The 20611-nt window shown below is 42.8% G+C and overlaps 2 protein-coding genes across 2 annotated transcripts in view; both read left to right on the forward strand.

The window, feature by feature from the left end:
- The first annotated feature begins 4710 nt into the window (after positions 1–4710).
- Positions 4711–12943, forward strand: LOC121914381 (C-factor-like). Its single transcript, XM_042437772.1, has 6 exons — positions 4711–4956; positions 5645–5696; positions 8523–8710; positions 9493–9651; positions 12340–12450; positions 12890–12943. Exons 1-6 carry the CDS (start codon positions 4810–4812, stop codon positions 12941–12943), a joined length of 711 nt encoding a protein of 236 aa, XP_042293706.1. The 5' UTR covers positions 4711–4809.
- A 5101-nt stretch (positions 12944–18044) lies between these two features.
- LOC121914314 (C-factor-like) overlaps positions 18045–20611 on the forward strand; it is a 7020-nt gene continuing 4453 nt past the window's right edge. Inside the window, exons 1-2 of the mRNA XM_042437652.1 lie at positions 18045–18276; positions 18974–19025. Coding sequence (XP_042293586.1) covers positions 18130–18276; positions 18974–19025 — 199 coding nt within the window. The 5' untranslated portion in view covers positions 18045–18129. The remainder of the gene's footprint in view (positions 18277–18973; positions 19026–20611) is intronic.

A 20611-nucleotide genomic window follows, 5' to 3' on the forward strand; every position in this document is an offset into this window, starting at 1 on the left:
CTGGGCAAGAGCTTACTTTTGATTTTGCTAGTACATTTGCCAATCTATTTCTAAGATAACATGCAACTGGAATCACTTAGGGAGGAACTTTAAACACTTGTACAGAGAGAGCAGTTTGCTTGGAGTGGTGCTAGGCTCATGGCTGGCACCTGTGGAGACAGCCACACCTTGGATTGGCATGGTCCCAATCACATGGACAACTTCAGCTATAGATTTTGCCAAGTCATTATGAATCAGGCAAGTAAGAACTATGAAAACAACAAATATAGACACAAGGTTGGACCTTCAGTGCTGTGTCCCTTGGCTGCTAGATGGATGCCCTCCCCTGCCAGTTCTTCAGGGCTCCCAGTAGCTGAATGGAAGTGTTTGCTTTGTATGATATTTACATGTTGTTTTGTACATTCGACCCTCAGTATCCGTGTGGGATCTGTTCCAGACCCATCCACAGATACCATAATCAATGGATGCTGAAATTCTGTTGTCTCCAATAGTGGCGCAGTCACATGGCCATGCCACCATTAGGGACAGCCTCCATTGTCCCATGTCGGTGAGTGCATGTGGCTGTGCCACCACTGGGGACAATGGAACTTAATGGTGGCATGGTAGTTTTGTGAGGCACACCATTCTTTGGCAGAGAAGGCTAAAGAGCTTGTAAAATTACAAATACAGTACTAGGTTTTTATTGGATGGAACAACACAATTTGGTGTTAATCTTCAGTACTTTTACTGTCGTGTAGATGCACCTCTTGAGTCATTTCCTAGCACATTCAGTCATTATTGGTCAGGTTTCCCGAAATGCTCAGTGATTATCAGCTAAGGCTCAGAGTGTGCTGTTTCTGCAGGTTACTGATATAAACCTGAAGGCATCCTGTTGTGCATTGTGTGAAAGGTTCTGCAATTTCTAGCTGAAAGGCTCTTTATATCAGTTGTCCTTTGTTGTCCAGGAGTGGCAAGGGAAGGCAAACAAAATCTGACCACTCCCAGCAACTTACAACTTCAGTGCCTGACTTTCTTCATGGAATTTTTTTACTGCCATCTCAGCCACTTTTCTGACATGGATAGAGTAGCTTTCCCAGTTGGTGCCATTGAGATTTGATGGACTACAACTCACATCATCCCCAATCAGCATGGCTCAAGGTTGCCATACAGAAAGTTATACAGTACCTCCAAAGGAAAGGAAAGACAATACAGCTCATCAAACCAAAAAGAATGTCAGTAATACATATATTATGTGATCCTTATCTCCCATGACAGTTAGATGTTCCTTGTACAGAGAGATCATTGGTTTTACTTACAAACATCCATGCTGTTATTTTTATACCCAGATCTCATTTATAACATCTGAGTTGAGATGGGAGGCAGGAAAGTTTTTCCTTTTCCATGGTCAAATAACTTTCACCACTCCTGAAAGTAATATGATATGGGGAGGTAATATAATAATATAATGCAATGTATGGAATTGGTGTTTGTTTATTTCAGTCTGTAGGAGAGCAGCCCATAAGCCTTAATGCACATCCCAAAAGCATCTATCAATTTCCTTAATGAGTTTCCATTCAGAAATTTCCAACTTCTATATGTCTTCCAGTACCTTGCTTCATTCTTGATCCCTCAGGGCAGGAATATGTGTGGGGAGCCTTTGACACATTAACCAACATCAAGCTGGTAGCCAGTTATGACTTCTTGACAAGTTTGATAAAGTTACTAATGTGATAATTTGGAGGGCAAGGTCTGTACAGTACTTTGTTTGGGAGGGAAAGCTGTTAAGTAAAGTTGGGCAGGAAAGTTCATATGTAAATATGCACCAAACTGAACTGTCCTGTGCTTTACGTGCTTAGTGGGAAAATGTCCAAACAGCAAAGAATTATCTAGCCCTTCCCAAACGGCTTTCCTTGCACCAGTTTAACCCCTGGGCCTCGAACTCTGCCCACAACTGGAATGCACATGCTCTTACTTCTGGCATCTATGGGGCAAACTGTAGTTGAATACTGCAAACACAACTGCACTTTAACTCTCTCTCTGTTTGTATATTTAACAACAATAAAAGTTGTCCTAAAAGTTCCATGCGTCCAGTGAGGGGCCAATGCAGGACTTGATTTTAGGACTCTTCTGACTGTGTTGTTTCTGTGACGTTTGGTAGTAAATCTTATGGCACTAAATAAAATTTACACAACTGATGGAAATACAAAATAGAAATTACACTATAAATGATGTACTGTACCTCCCTTTTCCTCTTAAATATACAACTGAAAATGCCACTACCTTATTCAAGGTGAAAACAATCTACTCCTTAGCCCTGGCAATCGTTTACGCCTTAAACCCTAAGATCTCTGCTGCACATCTCAAATGCAGTGTCTCAAAACCCCACTAAAGATATGCTAGGAACCATAGGTTTCATACTGGTGGCTGAGACTAGAACAGGCACCAATAGTGGCACAGATCACAAATTACTCATATCAAAAATAAGAGTGAAACTCAAGAAGAAAACAAAAACAGTCATCATACCAAAATATGATCTAAACAATATCTCATCCGAATTTATTGACAATATAAAGAACAGATTTGCGCTACTAAGCATAATAGACTGAGAACCAGAAGAACTATGATCTGAAGCCAGGGACATAATAAAAAAAAAGAATGCAAACAGACACTTTCAATAGACAAAAGGAAAGAGAAGAAACCATGGATGATAGATAAACTGCTACAAGCAATAAAGGAAAGAAGAGAAGCAAAGCAAAGGGGAGACAGGAACAAACTAAGAACCATGCAACAATACAACAGCTAGTGTGAAAAGATAAAGAAAACTACTACACGACCAATGCAGAGAAGTACAAGACAACAACAAAAAAGGAAGAACGAGAGACCTATTCCACAAGATCCAGGAAATCAAAGGAAAGTTCAAAGCAAGGACTGGGACACTCTATGACAATAAAAATAACATAATTCAAAATCAGGAAAGAATAAAAAGACATTGGATGCAATGCACAGAAGAGTTATATAAAAGAGATGACAAAATGAAGGACACATGGAACAAAGAGCCATATGAAAATGAGGTGGAATTCTAAAAGGTGAGGTGGAAGCTGCAATAAGAGAAATGGCAAAAACAAATCACCAGGAACAGACGATATTGAAATTGAATTGCTGCAAGTGACATTGGCAGAGTCACCTCTCATGCTAACCAACATATGGCAACAGACATGGAAAACCAAATGATGGCTAACAGAGAGAACATACTGTAAGAAAAGCAGACTTGGACACAGAAAGAGGAGGAGTGAAAATAGGATGAAGGAATATCAACCATCTAAGATATTCAGACGACACCGTAACACTAGCAGAAAACCTCACAGACATGGAGGAAGATCAAGGAAGGAAGTTCAACAGACTTGCTGTTGAACATAAAGAAAACAAAAATAATGACCACAGAGTATCTACAGAAATTCAATCTACACAATGAGGAAATAGAAATCGTAAAAGAGTGCTCATACCTTGGATCAAACACTGATAGGAACGAGGATCACAGCCAGGACATCAGAAGACGAAGAATGAGGAAAGTGGCTATGAAAGAACTAGAAAAGATCCTAAAATACAAAGATATACAACTGAACACAAATGTTTGAGTCATACAAGCCACTGTATTTCCTATTACCATGTATGGATATGAGAGCTGGACAATAAAGAAAGATAATAGGAAGGAAATCCATTCATTTGAGATGTAGGGCTGGAGAAGAGTGCTAAGGATTCTCTTTGTTGGCCAAAGAGACAAACAAATGGGTCCTAGAGCCAATCAAGCTAGAAATACCCATGGAAGCCAAGTTGACAGAACTGATGCTGTCATACTTTGGCCACATGACTCATTGGAAAAAACAATAATGCTAGGAAAGGTAGAGGGAAGTAGAAAGAGAGGAAGGCTGCATGCTAGATGGATGGAGTCTATTGTCACAGGTTTGAGTTTACAGGAACTAAGCAGAACAGTGGAAGACAGGGAGTCTTGGAGATGTCACATCCTGAGGGGGTCCAGATCAACTTGAGTGTGGTTAACCAATAACAACAACAAAAGGAAGCATAGGAGCATCAATCCCCTGTGATCTCCAAAGAGCAACTAGAAAATCCAAGTTTCTGTCCGTTTCCCCTCAACCCATAGGGAATGCATACAAACTCCCTCCCTCCTCTGTTATGCCATGTGCAGATGTGCATAACAGCTGCCATATGGACACCTGGACTCAAATCCTCACTTGAGCATAAAAATCCACTGGGTGACTTTGGATAAGTCAGACTCTCTCACCCTCAGAGAATGGCAAGGGTAAACTCCTTCTGAAGAAACTTGCCAAGAAAAACCTATGAAAAGTTCGCTTTATGGTCACCATACAGTAAATAAAAAATGATTTGTAGGCAAACAACAACAACAACAACATTGAAACAAGCCTTGGTCCATCTAGCTCAGCATTGTTGGCACTGATTGGCAGCAGCAGCTCACTACTGTTCCAGGCAGTACTCTTTCCCAGCTCCATTTTGTAGAGTTAGGGACTGTAGTGTTTGGTAGTGTTAGAGAGTAAACATGGCCCCTTTTAGATGCAAGAGATGTACCTCACGACTGAACTCTGTTGCACTCCCATATCAGACAAAGAACCTGAGCTTATCTATGACAAAGGCAGTTTGCACTTTGCCATCTATGTGGTTTTGGTCTACTGCCAGAGACAGACTTTCTAAATTGAAACACGATCCAGTCCGATTATATAAATCTGGGTGGAGGAGCTGGGGACTTAGGTTGGCACAGAGACTTGTTAGCTAGCTAGAGACAGGGAGGCAGGAGCGATGGCAGTATTGAAAGCACGTAGTGTCTTGGTGACTGGATCCAATCGGGGCATTGGTTTGGAGATAGTCAGGCAGCTGCTTGAGAAAAAGAACCACGCAGAAAAGATTTTTGCCACCTGCCGGGACCCAGAAGGACCAGGTGCCCAGGTAAGCCCTGCTGTGGCATCACTTCTATGTGGGGCTGGGTGCCCAAACAAGGGAATCAAAAGTAATCCAAAAGATTATATGTGGAGAGTAGTGGTGATCTCTTGTGAAACTTTTAAAGGGAGAAGCAATCTTTCCTCCTGGGTTTAGGAAACCGTTTTTTCCACCTGAAATATTTTGCATAGGTGAATATCCCTAAGGAATAAATTCCATGGAGTTTAGTAGGATTTTCTCCTTGATAAAGTGCTGAGGGTTGTATGGTCTGCTCTTACTAAAACGTATGGTAGCGGGGGAAGAAACATGAGCATTTACAGCTTCTCAAAGATACAACTAATTTGTTTTTAACAATTTATGACACCATATCCTAAATAATAACACTAGTGATTTATTGTAGGAATTCCCAGAATTTTTGCCACAGTGTATTAAATTGAAATATTGTTCCATGAAATCTTGCCTAAAAGTACTCCACACTCAGAGAAAGGCTTCTGCTCAAATATTTCCAGGAGAATACGTTTGCTGAACCACAGTTATGCAACAAAGAATGCAACACTTTTGCTGAGCCACAATAATGTAACACATGCAGAAGATTAAAGCAGCTGGACCTTGACTCCTTCTTGTCCCATTTGATATAAATTCCATCTCCAGGATTTGCTTGGACACTTTGACCAACTTTGTTTTGTATGTCTTCCAGAACTTGAGGAATTTGGCTGCGAAGCACCCGGAAGTGGAGATCATCCAGTTGGGTATGTGCCTGGTCACTTCATTCCCCAACAATTCCCTCTTTGTACAGGATAAATACCACCAAACCATCCTGAACTTCATCATATTTCCTGATTTCAGAAGCTAAATAGGATCAGTAGAATACCATCAGATAAAACAGGAGATCTCTAGATAGAACTAGGACATAATCCTTCTTGAAACCCTGAAAGGCTATTGCTGCCAGTCAGAGTGGCTGCTAGTAAAGAGGTTGATGATCAGACTCAGTGCATAGGTCCTGAAAGAGCTGAGATTCCACACTTGTAACAGTACAGCATTTTTCTTTCCACAATGATCTTTCTAGAGGTGGTGAGCAGCCCATAGCTTGGATGCATGCCCCATTCATTGTTGCAGGCTGCCAAAAGACCCCAAGGTCTTTTGCCATCAAGTTTGCCACCGTGATAGTGGTAAAAAGTAGGTTTTCTTTGTAAAAGCAGGGCTTTCACTTTAAAACAAGCCATATAGTCTGTCTAGGGAGCTAATTTTTGTTGTTGTTATCCACCCTCGAGTCGATCTCGACCATGGCAACCCTGTAGATTAAACATCTCCAAGACTCCGTATGCTCCACTGCTCTGCTCGCATCTTGCAAATTAATACCTGTGACCTTCTTAAAAGAATCCAGCCATCACGCATGTGGCCTTCATCTCTTTCTGCTTCTCTCCATCTTTCCCAGCATTATTGTTTTTTTCCAGTGAGTTGTGCCTCCTCATGATTTGGCCAAAGTACGACAGCCTCAATCTAGTCATCTTGGCTTCCAGAGAGATTTCTGGTTTGATATGCTCTAAGACCCATTTGTTTGACTTCTTGGCTGTCCATAGTAACCTCAGCACTCTTCTCCAGCCCCACATAGCAAGTGCTGGCTTGGGGGTAGAGTGGGGTTGTGGCATTTACATGACACACACCCCGACGCTGCCTCCAAGCTGGCGTCATGCCTCCCACCTGACTAGGTGGCATTCAGATGCCGCACGCCACAGGAGCGCAGAAGAGCTGCTGCCACCATGGAGAGAGCAGCTTTTTTCCACCCCAAAAAGGAGCGGCGCTTTGCAGCTTCTTTTTGGGCCAGAAAAACGCCAGATCGAGGCTGTGGTGTGTGGCTGCTTCAGCCCCAATCCAATGCTCAAAGGGGCAGTGTCAAGCTGCTCCTTTAAAGCCATCTGTATCAGCCCTTACTTCCATTTCCCATCTTGTCCTCAGCTTAATTCAGTTAATGCAAATTGAGCTCAAAGTGAATTCAGCAGTGGGGAGAGAAGAGTGGGGAGAATCTTGCCCTTCCCAAGTAGATACAGTCAAAAGCAAATTGCAGCAGCTTTTCCTAATCTCTGTGTTTTCCCCCATTAATAGTTTTTTTGCCATCTTGCCCACACTCTGTTGTTGCTTGGCCACATGCATCTCAGTTTTCATCTGTGAAATGTTGGAGGGTATGAAATTCAAGGGGTGGCCCTCCACTCTAACTCTGTATCCACTCTGGTTTAGAGGAGCCCACATTTCAGGGGTGTGCAGAATGAGGCTCTGGGATACAATACAACAACCCTTGATACACACATACTGACTATCCTTGTTCTAGAACAGTATCCAGGGGCAGTTGTATACTTTTAAAGTAGTTTAAGGCATGGGGCTGATCTATTTAACATAAAAATACATCCCCCGCAAATCATAACTCAACTTCTGCCAGCTTTTTGATTTGTGCTCTGAGCATTTTTTGCATTCCCTGTGGGCTCCAAAAGGTCTGAAACCCAATGAACTGACTACCTCTGCCATATAGTGCCATCCTGAGAGAGCAAAAACATATCTCCAGGCCTCTTAGTGCCCGTACAGACAGGCCAAACTAAAGCTGCTTCAAGTCACTTTGGAGGTATGCTGTTTTAATGATGCATGCGTCCTAAGAGGCCAGAAGCCACGCCAAAGCAATGGACCACAACTTTGGTACAGCTTCCGGCCTCTTGGGATGCGTGCATCATTTAAACAGCATATATCCAAAGTGACCCAAAGCAGCTTTATTTTGGCCTGTCTGTACGGGCTCTTAGTTTCGGGTCTTTAATTGTGTATAATCCTTTCAGTCTCAAGTACTATACTTTTGTAGTGTGAAAGAGATTCAGTTTCAGTACACAATGTCTCCACTCTGTTCCAAATATTAACTTGCTTCTATTGTTCTCATAGAATTGTCAAATGTTGGGGGATATGCTAATAAATTCTTTAGGTAGTGCAGAGAGAAAAGAGAGCCATTGTAGCTCCTATCCTACTGCTCATTCACCCATCAACAGAAGTCTACCACCAGCAATAAGCCATCTATGGCCATATCAGAATCTCTAGTCTTCCTGGCATCTTGGAATCCAGAATGACCTCATCTGTCATCCTGAACCAACGTTATTCAGCTCAGCCTCAATTCCTATCCAGTACTGTTCCTCTTCACTGATTGTAGGTTAATGAAAGACCCCCCAGAGTTTCCTTTTCCAATCTGACAATCCTTGGAATATAGAAAAGAATAGTTCACATATTTGTACCAGAGCAAAAATATGTGTCACTCTGCGTCCCCAATGCAGGGGAAACCTTGGGATGGTACTGTATGGTACTTGCATCGGCAAACATGTTCTTCTCCAGGGATTTTTTTTTTAATTTTATGAAATTTTTTTTTTGTCTACTTAAAAAATACCATGGGAACTGATCCACAGTGCTCTGTACTTTTGGAGTAATAAAAGTGTGAGTTACAGGGAGTTGCAGCAGGACTGCTGAATGGCCAGTGGGGTCTTTCCTAGGAGAGAGGTGGTTAATCAATAATGTTCATCACGTTTACAGTCTTCTCTTTGTTGCTTTAGACACTTCTGATCCATCCAGTATCAGAAATGCTGCTGCCAGAGTCAGTGAGCGGCTGAAAGGAACTGGACTAAACCTCTTGATAAACAATGCCGCTATTGTAAACGAAAAGTCTCTGGACTCAGAGACACCAGAAGGCATGGCTGAAGTGTACAAAACCAATGTGATTGGACCTTTCGTGGCATGCCAGGTAAGATCCACTGATGGTCCCTCTTGCAGAGAAACATGTCATCTTGCTGAGCCCTTTCTTTTCAGAAAATGCATGGGTTATGAAGGGGGTTTTTTCCCTATCTGGGGGTGGGTGTTTAGGTAGGCTTGCCTTGTTCCTGGACTAGAACATACCTCCCAACATTTGACAGATGAAAACTGGGACAAGTCCGGTCGATCAGCATCAGAGTGTGGCCAAAATGGCAAAAGTTAAGATGGGAAAAGGAGAAAGAAGACATGAGCTAGTTAAGCCTTCTGCACTTTCTTTTTGTTTGAGCCTACTGAGAAGGACAGGACTTCACCCCTTGGTCTCTTCTTCCCATTCCTAATGGAGTGCAGACTGCCTTTTCACTTTCAACTCAGTTTACAGCAATTGAAGTAAGTGAGGAGAGAGGGGAAAACTGGAGGGATGGAACAGAAATTGGGACATTTTAAAAGCAACTGAAAAAATGAGGTGGCAGAGGATTAATTGGTCCTGCCAAAGAGGGACAGTTGGAGGGTATGACAGACAAAAAGTCTGCCTAACAATAGGATAGAGACATATGTTCAACAGGTTGTGGAAGTGGTGTAGTGGCAGGTGACACCTGTTGAACCATGACTGCAAGCAGTTTCCATCTGTAGAGTTCTAGAGACACTGTAGTGTGCATCTGGCAACTCAATTTTCCCTGTTTGCCTCAGCCTAGTAACGTTTGCACAGGTGAAGAAGTGATGTCCAATTGTCTTCACAGAGTGTTTGGCTCTCCTTGATTCCTTCTCTTTCTCCAGGCATTTCTGCCCTTGCTGAAGAAGGCAGCTCAAGAAAGCCCCCAGAAAGGGATGAGCTGCAGCAAAGCTGCCATTGTCAACATCTCCAGTGAAGGTGGCTCCATCACCCACGTCTTAATGTGGGAAACTATTCCTGCTCTATCGTACCGTTGCAGCAAGGTATTGAGATCCCAGTGATGATAAGGTGAAAGGGCTGCCTTTCGATAAGGATTTGACTTTCAATTATTTGCACCCTAGATTCTTGGTGGGAAAGTTGTTGAGAAAAACCCTAAGTCTGGGTATGGAGATATGTTCACCGGTCCTAGATAGGGTCACACTTCCCCTAAAGAACTGTGTTCATAGTTTTGGAGTGCTCTTGGATCTGTCCCTTCAGTTGACAGCTCAGATAGATGTGATGGTCAGGAGTGCTTGTTATCAGCTTCGGCTGATATGCCAACTACAACCCTACATGGCACCAGGTGACCTAGAAACAGTAGTACACACTCTGGTAACCTCTCAGTTGGACTTCTGAAATGCACTCTACATGGGACTACCCTTGTCCCTAATGTGGAAACTTCAGTTAATCCAAAACATGGCAGCTAGGTTGGTTGCCGGAAAATCAAGAGGCGACCATATAACACCAGTTCTGAAATCTTTACAATGGGTACCAATTAGTTTCCCGGCACAGTACAAGGTGTTGGTAATCACCTTTAAAGCCCTACATGGCTTAGGTCCAGCTTACTTAAAGGAACATCTCTTTCCATACAATCCACCCCGCACACTCAGGTCCTCTGGGACATATTTACTATAGACTAAGAAGACTAGACTTGCAGTGGTTGCCCACAGGACCTTCTCATCAGCCGCTCCTAAACTTTGGAATGACCTACCGGAGGAGATCTGTCACATAACATCTCTTGAGGCCTTTACAAAAGCCATCAAGACGGATCTCTTTTGGCGGGCGTTCCCAGACGAATAACATGGGCCCTCTCCACTGTCCCACAATTATGCCTTCTTGACTCTCCCCTAAACTGCCTCATTGTAATTGAGATTAAATTATATTTCAATTTTTATTGCGATTTTAATAACTGATTTTATGCTGTTGTGTTTTAAATTGTGGGTTAGGGGTTGTATTATTATTTTACTATATTTTATTTTATTTTTATTGTAACCCACCCAGATCCTCCAGGGAGAGGCAGGTTATAAATAAATAAACAAACAAATAAATAAATAAATAAAATCACATCCAGGGGCGAGTCCATCAAATAATGACCCAAATACAAAAGTTGGAGAAAAATGGCCACAACTATTTATTGATTCCAGCTGCATTTTGCTGGTAGATGCATGGGATTGGATCCAGGCATCAGGCAGGCATAAGTCAGTGTCTCAATGACATTTTGAGGCAAAGGACTCAAATGAGGATATGCATATACAGTATTGACTGGTTTACTTATGTTCTGTCGGCAGTATGCATAATCCTAAACAAATACCAGATATGTCTGTATGTTGGCAGAACTGGCTATATAAATGTCTATATGCAGATTCTCTGGTCTACATACAGGTCCTTGGGTCAATAAGAAAAATCTATCTGCAGTGTTTCCAGGATGGAACCAGATAAGGCCAGGCAGAAATATTTCCAGGAGGGGGAAAAAGTCATATTGAATTGTATGAGCTGACTTCTTAAATTGTAATTTTAATGTGTGTGTGTGTGTGTGTGTGTGTGTGTACACACATATATATATTGCTACTGCTTTTAAAGTGGTGAAAATACTTCCAAAATTAAATGTTGCAAATGACATTGTATGGCTGAATGCTAGAGCAGATAGGAGTAGATCCATGCCACTTCAGGTAAATAATGAAATCTCTCTTCTGTTCCACCTTTACAACATAGATTTAACAGTTCAATCTGCAGCACTGGCAATAGGACAATATTTTCACTGCATCTGAGGGTAGGGCATATGGTATCCATGTGGCACACACACTTCTGTTCTCCAACATTTTGCCATTTTTCCTGGCATCTTGCTGTCTGAGATGTGTGACTGACTCATGGCCATCAGGAGGGCAGTGAAATGGGACTTATATCTTAAAAATATTCTCTATCTTAATTTGGAAAGGGTTTAGATGTCCATAGTCTCCTCCTTCCCAGGATATATATATTTTTTGGCCCACACCTACCCACTATCCAATAGCAGAATGTATGGAGCACAAATAAGCTGGCTTACCTCTTTCAGCTTCAAATCAGGATGTTATCAGATAGCCGCCGATCTAGCCGCAATGCTGCCACCTTAATGCATCCCTGAGTCAATGCCTTGCTCAGCTGGCCATTTTTTGAAGTCCAAAACTCTCCGACTTTGAAAAAGTGCTGGCTGAGAGAGACTTCACCAGGTGGTGGCATTGCAGCTAGATTGACAGTGGTTTACGTCTGATAACATCTGGGGGCATCCTCGATCCTAATTTGAAGCTGGAAGAAGTAAACCAGCTTATTTGTGCATGGGATAAGCTGCTATGTCTATCTGAAGACCAGGGATAGACTCATCAGGTCAGCAGAGCCAGATTTTTAAGGAAGGCTCAGGAGGGATGAGTATCAGTTGAAAATATGCAGCCCTTTTGTCACCTTTTAAAAAACTGATTGCAGGTTTCCAGCCAGTCATGATTAAATAGGATCCATAGTCCTGAGTGTGGGAAATTGGACCCTGGAACCTCTGAGCATGCCACCCCTCCAATAGAAAGACAGATCTGTTTACCATAGATTACACTAATAGAAAATAAATTCCACAGCCTTCTTTACACAGGCCTTCCTCTGACCACTGTCATCTTATGGAACTGAAATGTATCACACATCTCCTTGTTTCTGGTCTGTCTTCTTTCTAGGCTGCTTTAAACATGCTCACAAAGTGCCAGTCGCTGGGATATGCAACAGATGAGATCCTGTGCATTGCTCTGCATCCTGGATGGGTGCAGACTGACATGGGAAGTGCACAGGTTAGTGATTCACACAATGGAATCTCAGAACTACAAAGAAGCCATGGCATTTATTTCACTCCTTTGGCTTGCATCAAAGTTTAGAATGCATAAATATATTTTGGGATTTCATTTATCAGTAAGAAAATCTATTTCAGACGCCTAACTATCCACCATAGCCTTCAGCCCATTTTCAGTTTTAAATTGTAAAATGCTAAACTCAAATACTAAAATCTAGCTGGATCCCCCAAACCTGATCATATAGACATAAAATGCATGATGAGGAATGGTAGGAATTGTGGTCCAATAATATCTGGAGGGCTTCATGTTTTCCACTCCTGTTTTACACCAGTTTTTGCATAACAGATGCTAAACTAGCCAGTTTGTAATTTCCTCATTCTTCTACTTCTTCTTCTTCTCTCTCTCTCACTTTCTTTTTATCTCCTCTTTGCTAAACCAGGCTACGCTGCCAGCGAACGTGAGTGTGCGAGACATCCACCCTTGCCGCCTCTAGGGAGAAATACAATGGCAACTTGTGATGGAGAGGGGAAAGCCTGGTGAGACACTCAGCTTTACTTGCCTCCACTGGAGAAGGAACCACATTCCCGTTGGCGGTGCAAAAGCCCAACTCGTCATGTAGTGCTGTTTTGATTACCTTCTCATCAATAAATACACATTTGTTTTCTGAAAGTCTTACAATTTTTTCTGTCTGCCTCTTTTTTGTGTAGGAGATCCCTGTAATTGATTTTGCCTGTTAGTTGTTGTTAGCTTTAGCACAGAGGAAGGCTGGTTATATATGCTTTCTTTTAAGAGGCAATCAAGAGGTTGTTTTTTTCAAAATACAGGGTGCTGAGATGGTAAATTAGACCCTCCTTGCATGCAGGTTCTTTCATCATGGAAAGTATTGTGCCAATAAGGTTGCCAAATGAAAACTGGCGAGGGCTCCTGTTTAGAAGAAGTATTTGCAACAGGTGTTGCTTGTTACCTGATTGGATGACAAGGACCACCTGCTGAAATTCCTCCTTCTCCACACCTGATAAAAGTAGAGGTGTCCTTCCCAGTTTTCACTCTGACAAACTCAAAATGTCAGATCTAATAATTGCTTTTCCAACCTGTGTTTGCTGCAAAATAACCTATGATTTTAGTAATCTGTGGCCTCATTCCCATTTACCTCTTGATTCGCTTCCTGCACCGATTCCTGAAATCGGTTCAGTAAACAGCGTGGTTCCCACTATGGACCTTATCGCCACGCAATTTTAAATGTTTTGGGGACTGAAGGAGGATGCTCATGCGTGCGCGCGTCTGGCACAAAACGGAGTTTATTGCATACAGTCCCCATTCCGTCCTCCGGCGCGCACCCATTCCCATCTAGTCCTGACGGATGCCATTTTTTGCTGACGGAAGGTATTCCGTCAGGCAAAAATCACTTTCTGCCGGACGTTTGCGCACATGAGCGTCCCCCTTCAGTCTCCAAAATGTTTAAAACTGCGTGTGCGATAAGGTCCTACGTTTGTTCCAGTTTCAATAATCGGTGCAGGAAGCGACAGCAGCTTCCCCACCATTGTCTCCCTCCATCCTCCTGGTCTCCTGGACTGAGGATGGAGCATGGGGGAAAGCCGCTGCCAGTGGAAACTAAGGCAGATTCAAATCCTATTTGATTCCACCTGGTTCCCACTTGGGCTGAATCGATTTATTTCCAAATAAATCGATTCATCCCAAAAAACACCCCATTTTACCAGCGTCTGTTTGACACAGGTTAAATGGGTAAAAACCATGCCCCCCCCTTTCCGAATCATTTCAGCGATTCAAATTAAGTGGTAACCATGGTGGTTTAAACCAGACCATTTCAAATTGCAATCCGGTTTAAACCATAATGGGCACAAGGCCTGTGATTCAATTCCATTCTTCATAGTTCTAAAAAGCATAGAAATTTCTTAAACTGGTCTCCTAGGGTCCATGCTTTAGGAACACAATTTTTAAACTAACCGAAAAGTTACACAATTCTCTCTGCAAGTTCCCAAATCAGACACGTATTCTTCATCTGGGGAAGGAAGTGCCAGAAACACAGTGGAAAGGGAAAGGTGAGGGAGAGAAAAGAGAAAATGGTCCAAAATACACTGCAGAAATATCCAGTTTGAGACCGCTTTAATTGCTCTGGCTCAGTGCTATAGAATTCTGGGTACAGTAGTTTTCTGAGCTATTTACACTCACCCCACCCCTGAAATTAAGGTTGGGGAAACAGCCACAAGTATGAACGACCGACCCCTTTTAAACCGGTTTATAGCCAGTTTCCAAACCGGTGTATAACGTAGCGTGAATAGGGCCAGGGTCTCTTCCACCTCTGTGATCTAAGATCAAGGGTGTCTGCCAACTAGTGAGTAAACATGATGCTGTGGTGCAGAGATTTAAAATATTAAAATAAAAACAATTAATTTAAATTAATTAATTAAAAAACACAAATTAGACAGGGTTATGCCTTTCTCCCCCCCTCCCCCATGTTCTCTCAGGCGAAAGTGTAAAAATCCTGCGGTTTCACCAGGAATGAATTGATAATCATCTGATAAGAGTGTGCCAGGCAAAGGTCAACAAAAGCAAGGCTTTACAGCAGCAAAGAAACAGTTCCGAAAACACAATATCAGTCCAGTGTCCGATAGAGCAAAACCAAAAGCCAGTCCAGGGTCCAGGGTTGCAGAGGGCAGTTCCACAATCCAGTCCAGGGTCAAGCATGCCAAAGAGTAGGTCAATGAGTCTGGTCCAACAGGTCAAGAAGTCTAGATCTATCTAGGAAGTAAGGAGTCTGGCAACAAAGTCCAAGGGAGTCAGAGAGAGCAGCTTTCACCAAAGGGATGCAGATAGATTCTGACAAAGAGGCTTGGCATCTGCTGGGGGTTTATATCAGGCCAGCTCCTTATCGCAGCTGCTGGGTGATTAAAGAGCATTTCTCTTTGGGAACGCTGAAGGCACGGTCTTTCAGTCCTTCTTTAGCTGAAGGTACCTAAGTATCTTTCTCCTCTATGTCTCCCAGGTCTGGAACCTCTGCTAGGGAAAGGCTGGGCTGCTGAGCCACAAGGTCCACTGGAGGAGGTGATACAACAGGGCTAGGGCCTGGCTGAGCCAACTCTCCAGGAGCTGGGAGAGCAGAGCTGGGGCCTTGCTCCGGCACCTGAGAGGCCAAGTCCTCCTCCTCGTCCTCCGAATCCTCCTCCTGACTGGGCATGACATCAGTGTCTCAAATATTTTAAAAGATGTAACAGGCACTAAATAACTCTGCCTAGTCTCCCAACTCCCAGTGTTCTTTCTCTTTTCCATTGCTATTTTACTTCTTGACCTTTCCCTTTTCTTTCTTGCTAGTCCTTCTCTTGATACTCTGTAGTACTCGTTCAGTCTCTCCCTCTGTTACTGGTTCTCTTCCTTCCTCTTCTCTTCCAGCGATTATCTTTGACATCCTGCCAATCACTCTTCAATCACGGTATTGAGGTGGCTATTCATATCCTGTGAATAGTTTGTTCCCGTTCCAGGGATATTGCCTGATTTTTTTTTTAATACAAAAGGGATTACAATAAAAAGAAGGCAAAAAGCCTACACACGCACAGTTATATATATATATATATATATATATATATATATAGTAAAAAAAAAATCAAAACTTTCAAGCTTTCACAGACATCTCTTATATTCAGTCTTGTACAGTTTATATAGTTTGAAATAAATCAGACCATAGCGACCGCTGGTGAATTGGAGGTTGAATGGTTGGGAAACTTTGTATTGACAAAGTCAATAAAGGGAAGCCATTTTTCATAAACAGATTCTTGATTTTGTTGTCTTAAATTAAAATTCACCTTATCTGATAGTTTCTCCATTATCCATTGGTCCCAAACTCCTTTCCACTAGTTTTCTATGGACACGAGGCCTGGTTTCCAGGAAGAGGCCACTTCAATTCGAGCTGCTGACATGAGAAAAGGTTTCTATGTTTTAAAGATTTATTGCTTTTTCTATAAATTGAATGAAGCAATAAACTTGGACAAAAGTTAATTTTTTTGGTTTGTAATTAAAGCAATTTGATAAATGACTTCTTGCCAAAATGATTAATTTTAGGCCATTCAATACACATATGGATGGATGTCTGTAAAGCTGGGCAGCTAAAATCCACCCTCAGTGGGCCAATTTGCAAAGACGGGAAGTTCCCAAAAGTGAAAACAGGCCAGTTGAAGGTGGATTTTAGCTGGATTTTTGTCTGGATTTAGTTACCAATGTGATATTCAGAGGACAAGGTCTGTACTTTCTTTGGGAGGGAAAGCTGTTAAGCAAGGTTGGGCAGGAAAGTTCATATGTAAATATGCACCAAACTGACCTGACTTGTGCTTTACATGCTTAGTGGCAAAATGTCCAAACAGCTAAGAACTATCTAGCCCTTCCCAGACGGCTTTCCTTGCACCAGATTAACCCCTGGGCCCTGAACTCTGCCCACAGCTGGAATGCATGTGCTCTTGCTTCTAGTATCTATGGGGCAAACAGTAGTTGAATACTGCAAACACAACTGCACTTTAACTCTCTCTATGTGTCTGTATATTTAACAACAATAAAAGTTGTCCTAAAAGTTCCACGCATCAAGGAAAGAAGTTCAACAAACTTACTGTTGAACATAAAGAAAACAAAAACAATGACCATGAAGTATCCACAGAAATTCAACCTACACAATGAGGAAACAGAAATAATAACAGAGTTCTCATACCTGAGATCAAACACTGATAGGAACAGGGATCACAGAAGAAGAAGAAGAATGGGGAAGGTGGCAATGAAAGAACTAGAAAAGATCCTAAAATGCAAAGATACACAACTGAGCACAAAAGTTAGAGTCATACAAGCCACTGTATTTCCTATTACCATGTATGGATATGAGAGCTGGACAGTTAAGAAAGACAATAGGAAGGAAATCCATTCATTTGAGATGTGGGCCTGGAGAAGAGTGCTGAGGATTCTCTTTGTTTGCCAAAGAGACAAACAAATGGGTCCTAGAGCAGATCAAGCTAGAAATCCCCATGGAAGCCAAGTTAACAAAACTGAGGCTGTCATACTTTGGCCACATGACTCACTGGAAAAAACAATAATGCTAGGAAAGGTAGAGGGAAGTACAAAGGGAGGAAGGCTGCATGCAAGATGGATGGAGTCTATTAAGGAGTTCACAGGTATGGGTTTATAGGAACTAAGCAGAACAGTGGAAGACAGGATGTCACATCCCCAGGGTCACTTATGCTTGCCATGAGTAAAACATGATTTGGAGGCAAACAACAACACTGAAACAACCCTTGGTCCACCCAGCTCAGCATTGTTGGCACTGATAGCAGCAACAGTAGCAGCTCACTACTGTTCCTGGCAGCACTCTTTCCCAGTTCCATTTTGTAGCGTTAGAGACTGTAGTGTTTGGTAGTGTTGGAGACTGAACCTGGCACCTTTTAGATGCAAAAGATGTACCTCACCACTGAGCTCTGTGGCACTCCCACATCAAACATTGAACATGAGCTTATCTATAACAAAAGCAGTTTGCACTTTGCCACCTATGAGTTTTTGGTCTATTGCCAGAGATAGACTTTCTAAATTGAAACACGATCCAGTCCGATTATATAAATCTGGGTGGAGGAGCTGGGGACTTTGGTTGGCACAGATCTTTGCTAGCTAGTTAAAGACAGGCAGGCTGGAGCAATGGCCATGTTGAAAGCACGCAGTATCTTGGTGACTGGATGCAATCGGGGCATTGGTTTGGAATTGGTCAGGCAGCTGCTTGAGAAGAACAACCGTCCAGATAAGATTTTTGCCACCTGCCGGGACCCAGAAGGACCAGGTGCCCAGGTAAGCCGTGGTGTGGCATCACCTCTATGTGAGGCTGGGTGCCCAAACAAGGGAATCCAAAGTGTCAAGCAGATTATATGTCGAGAGTGGTGGAGATCGCTTGCAAAACTTTTAAAGGGAGAAGCAACTTTTCTTCCTGAGTTTAGGAAACTGATTTTTTTTCCTGAAATATTTTGCATAGGTGAATATCCCTAAGGATTTAACCCCATGGGGCTCAGTAGGACTTTCTTCTAGTTAAAGTGCTGAGGGTTGCATTGTCTGCTCTTAATAAAATTTATGGTGGTGGGGGAAGAAACATGAGCCTTTGCAGTTTCTCAAAGAGACAAATAATTTGTTTTTAACTGGTTGTGAAAACATATCCTAAAGAATAACACTAGTGATTTCTTGCAGTCAGGTGTGCAGGAATTCCCAGAATTTTCCCCACAGTCTTTAAAATTCAAATTTTCTTCCATGAACTCTTGGCTAAGAATATACCACACTCAGAGAAGAGCTTCTGCTTAAATATTTCCAGGAGAATACTTTTGCTGAGCCACAGTTATGCAACAAATAATGCAACACTTTTGCTGAGCCACAATAATGTAACACATGCAGAAGATTAAAGCAGCTGGACCTTGACTCCTTCTTGTCCCATTTGATATAAATTCCATCTCTAGGATTTTTGGACTCTTTGCCCAAGTTTGTTTTGTGTGTCTTTTAGAACTTGAGGAATTTGGCTGTGAAACACCCGGAAGTGGAGATCATCCAGTTGGGTATGTGCTTGGTACCTCTATTCCCTAATAATTCCCTCTTTGTACATGGATAAATACCACCATACCATCCTGAACTCCATCATATTTCCTGATTTCAGAAGCTAAATAGGATCAGTAGAATACCATCAGTTAAAACAGGAGATCTCTAGATAGAACTAGGACATAATCCTTCTTGAAACCCTGAAAGGCTATTGCTGCCAGTCAGAGTGGCTGCTAGTAAAGAGGTTGATGATCAGACTCAGTGCATAGGTCCTGAAAGAGCTGAGATTCCACACTTGTAACAATACAGCATTTCCCTTTCCACAATGATCTTTCTAGAGCAGGGGAGCAGCCCACAGTTTGGGTGTATGCCCCATTCCTTGTCGCAGGTTTCCAAAGGACCCCAAAGTCCTTTGCCATCAAGTTTACCACCATGATAATGGTAAAAAGTGGGTTTTCTCTTTAAAAGCAGTCCTTTCACTTTAAAACAAGCCATATATCTGTATAGGGAGCTGGGTTTTGTTGCTGTTATCCAACTCAACTTCTGTCAACTTCTTGATTTGTGCAACGTGCATTTTTTGCATTCCCTGTGAGCTCCAAAAAGACTCCAACCCAATGAATTGACTATCTCTGCCATATAGTGCCATCCTGAGAGAGCAAAAACATATCTCCAGGGCCTCTTAGTTTCAGGTCTTTAATTGTGCATAATCCTTTCAGTCTCAAGTGCTACACCTTTGTAGTGTGAAAGAGATTCAATTTCAGTACAGAATGTCTCCATTCTGTTCCAAATATTAACTTGTTTCTATTGTTATCATAGGACCTTATCACACATGGGGGGTTTGCAGCTCAGATTCGCAGTCACTCCTGTTCTAGCAATGCAAAGCGTGATGTTTTTTCACACCAGATCCAGAGTCACTCCTGTCTAGCAATGCGAATTAAGGTTAAAACGTGATGCTTTACCACATCTGGTTGCCTTTCTGTTGCCCTTCCGAATTGAGGGGGAAGCGAAGTTAGTTTTATTCCAAGCAAGTCACGTGATGCGGATTCAAGCAAAGCGGAGTGAGTGCACATTGTATTACCACACCGGAGGGTTCAACTATTCAAATCGGCACCTTTGCACATGCTCAGTGGGGCTCTGGACGCTGTCCTCCTTCCCTGCCCCCTCTTTAGCTGTCATCCTTCATTGGGGTGAAGAAGCAGTCAGGGGATGATGGGATAGGTCACTGGGGGTTGCTGAGGCCAGGATCGGGATGCAGGAGAAGTCAGGGGATGATGGGATAGCTCGCTGGGGGTCCCTGGGGCAAGGATAGGGATGCAGGAGAAGGCAGAGGATGAAGGGATAGCTCGCTGGGGGTCGCTGGGGCCAGGATCAGGATGCAGGAGAAGGCAGGGGATGATGGGACAGCTTGCTAGGGATTGCTGGGGCCAGGATCGGGATGCAGGAGAAGGCAGGGGATGATGGGACAGCTTGCTAGGGATTGCTGGGGCCAGGATCAGGATGCAGGAGAAGGCAGAGGATGATGGGAATGATGGGATGGGTTGCAGGGTGGCAGAGGGGGCGAGATGGCATGAAGGAGGAGGAGGGGGGATGACGGAGCAGGACGCAG

The sequence above is a fragment of the Sceloporus undulatus genome, chromosome 8 (assembly GCF_019175285.1).
Source record: "Sceloporus undulatus isolate JIND9_A2432 ecotype Alabama chromosome 8, SceUnd_v1.1, whole genome shotgun sequence".
In the NCBI taxonomy this organism is placed as follows: domain Eukaryota; kingdom Metazoa; phylum Chordata; class Lepidosauria; order Squamata; family Phrynosomatidae; genus Sceloporus; species Sceloporus undulatus.

Bases quoted from the DNA above. Each gene is read 5' to 3' on its own strand.
- LOC121914381 (XM_042437772.1), top strand. From the start codon at position 4,810: ATGGCAGTATTGAAAGCACGTAGTGTCTTGGTGACTGGATCCAATCGG. The intron at 4,957-5,644 runs GTAAGCCCTGCT...TATGTCTTCCAG, and splicing joins CAGAAGGACCAGGTGCCCAG to AACTTGAGGAATTTGGCTGC. The intron at 9,652-12,339 runs GTATTGAGATCC...TCTTCTTTCTAG, and splicing joins TATCGTACCGTTGCAGCAAG to GCTGCTTTAAACATGCTCAC.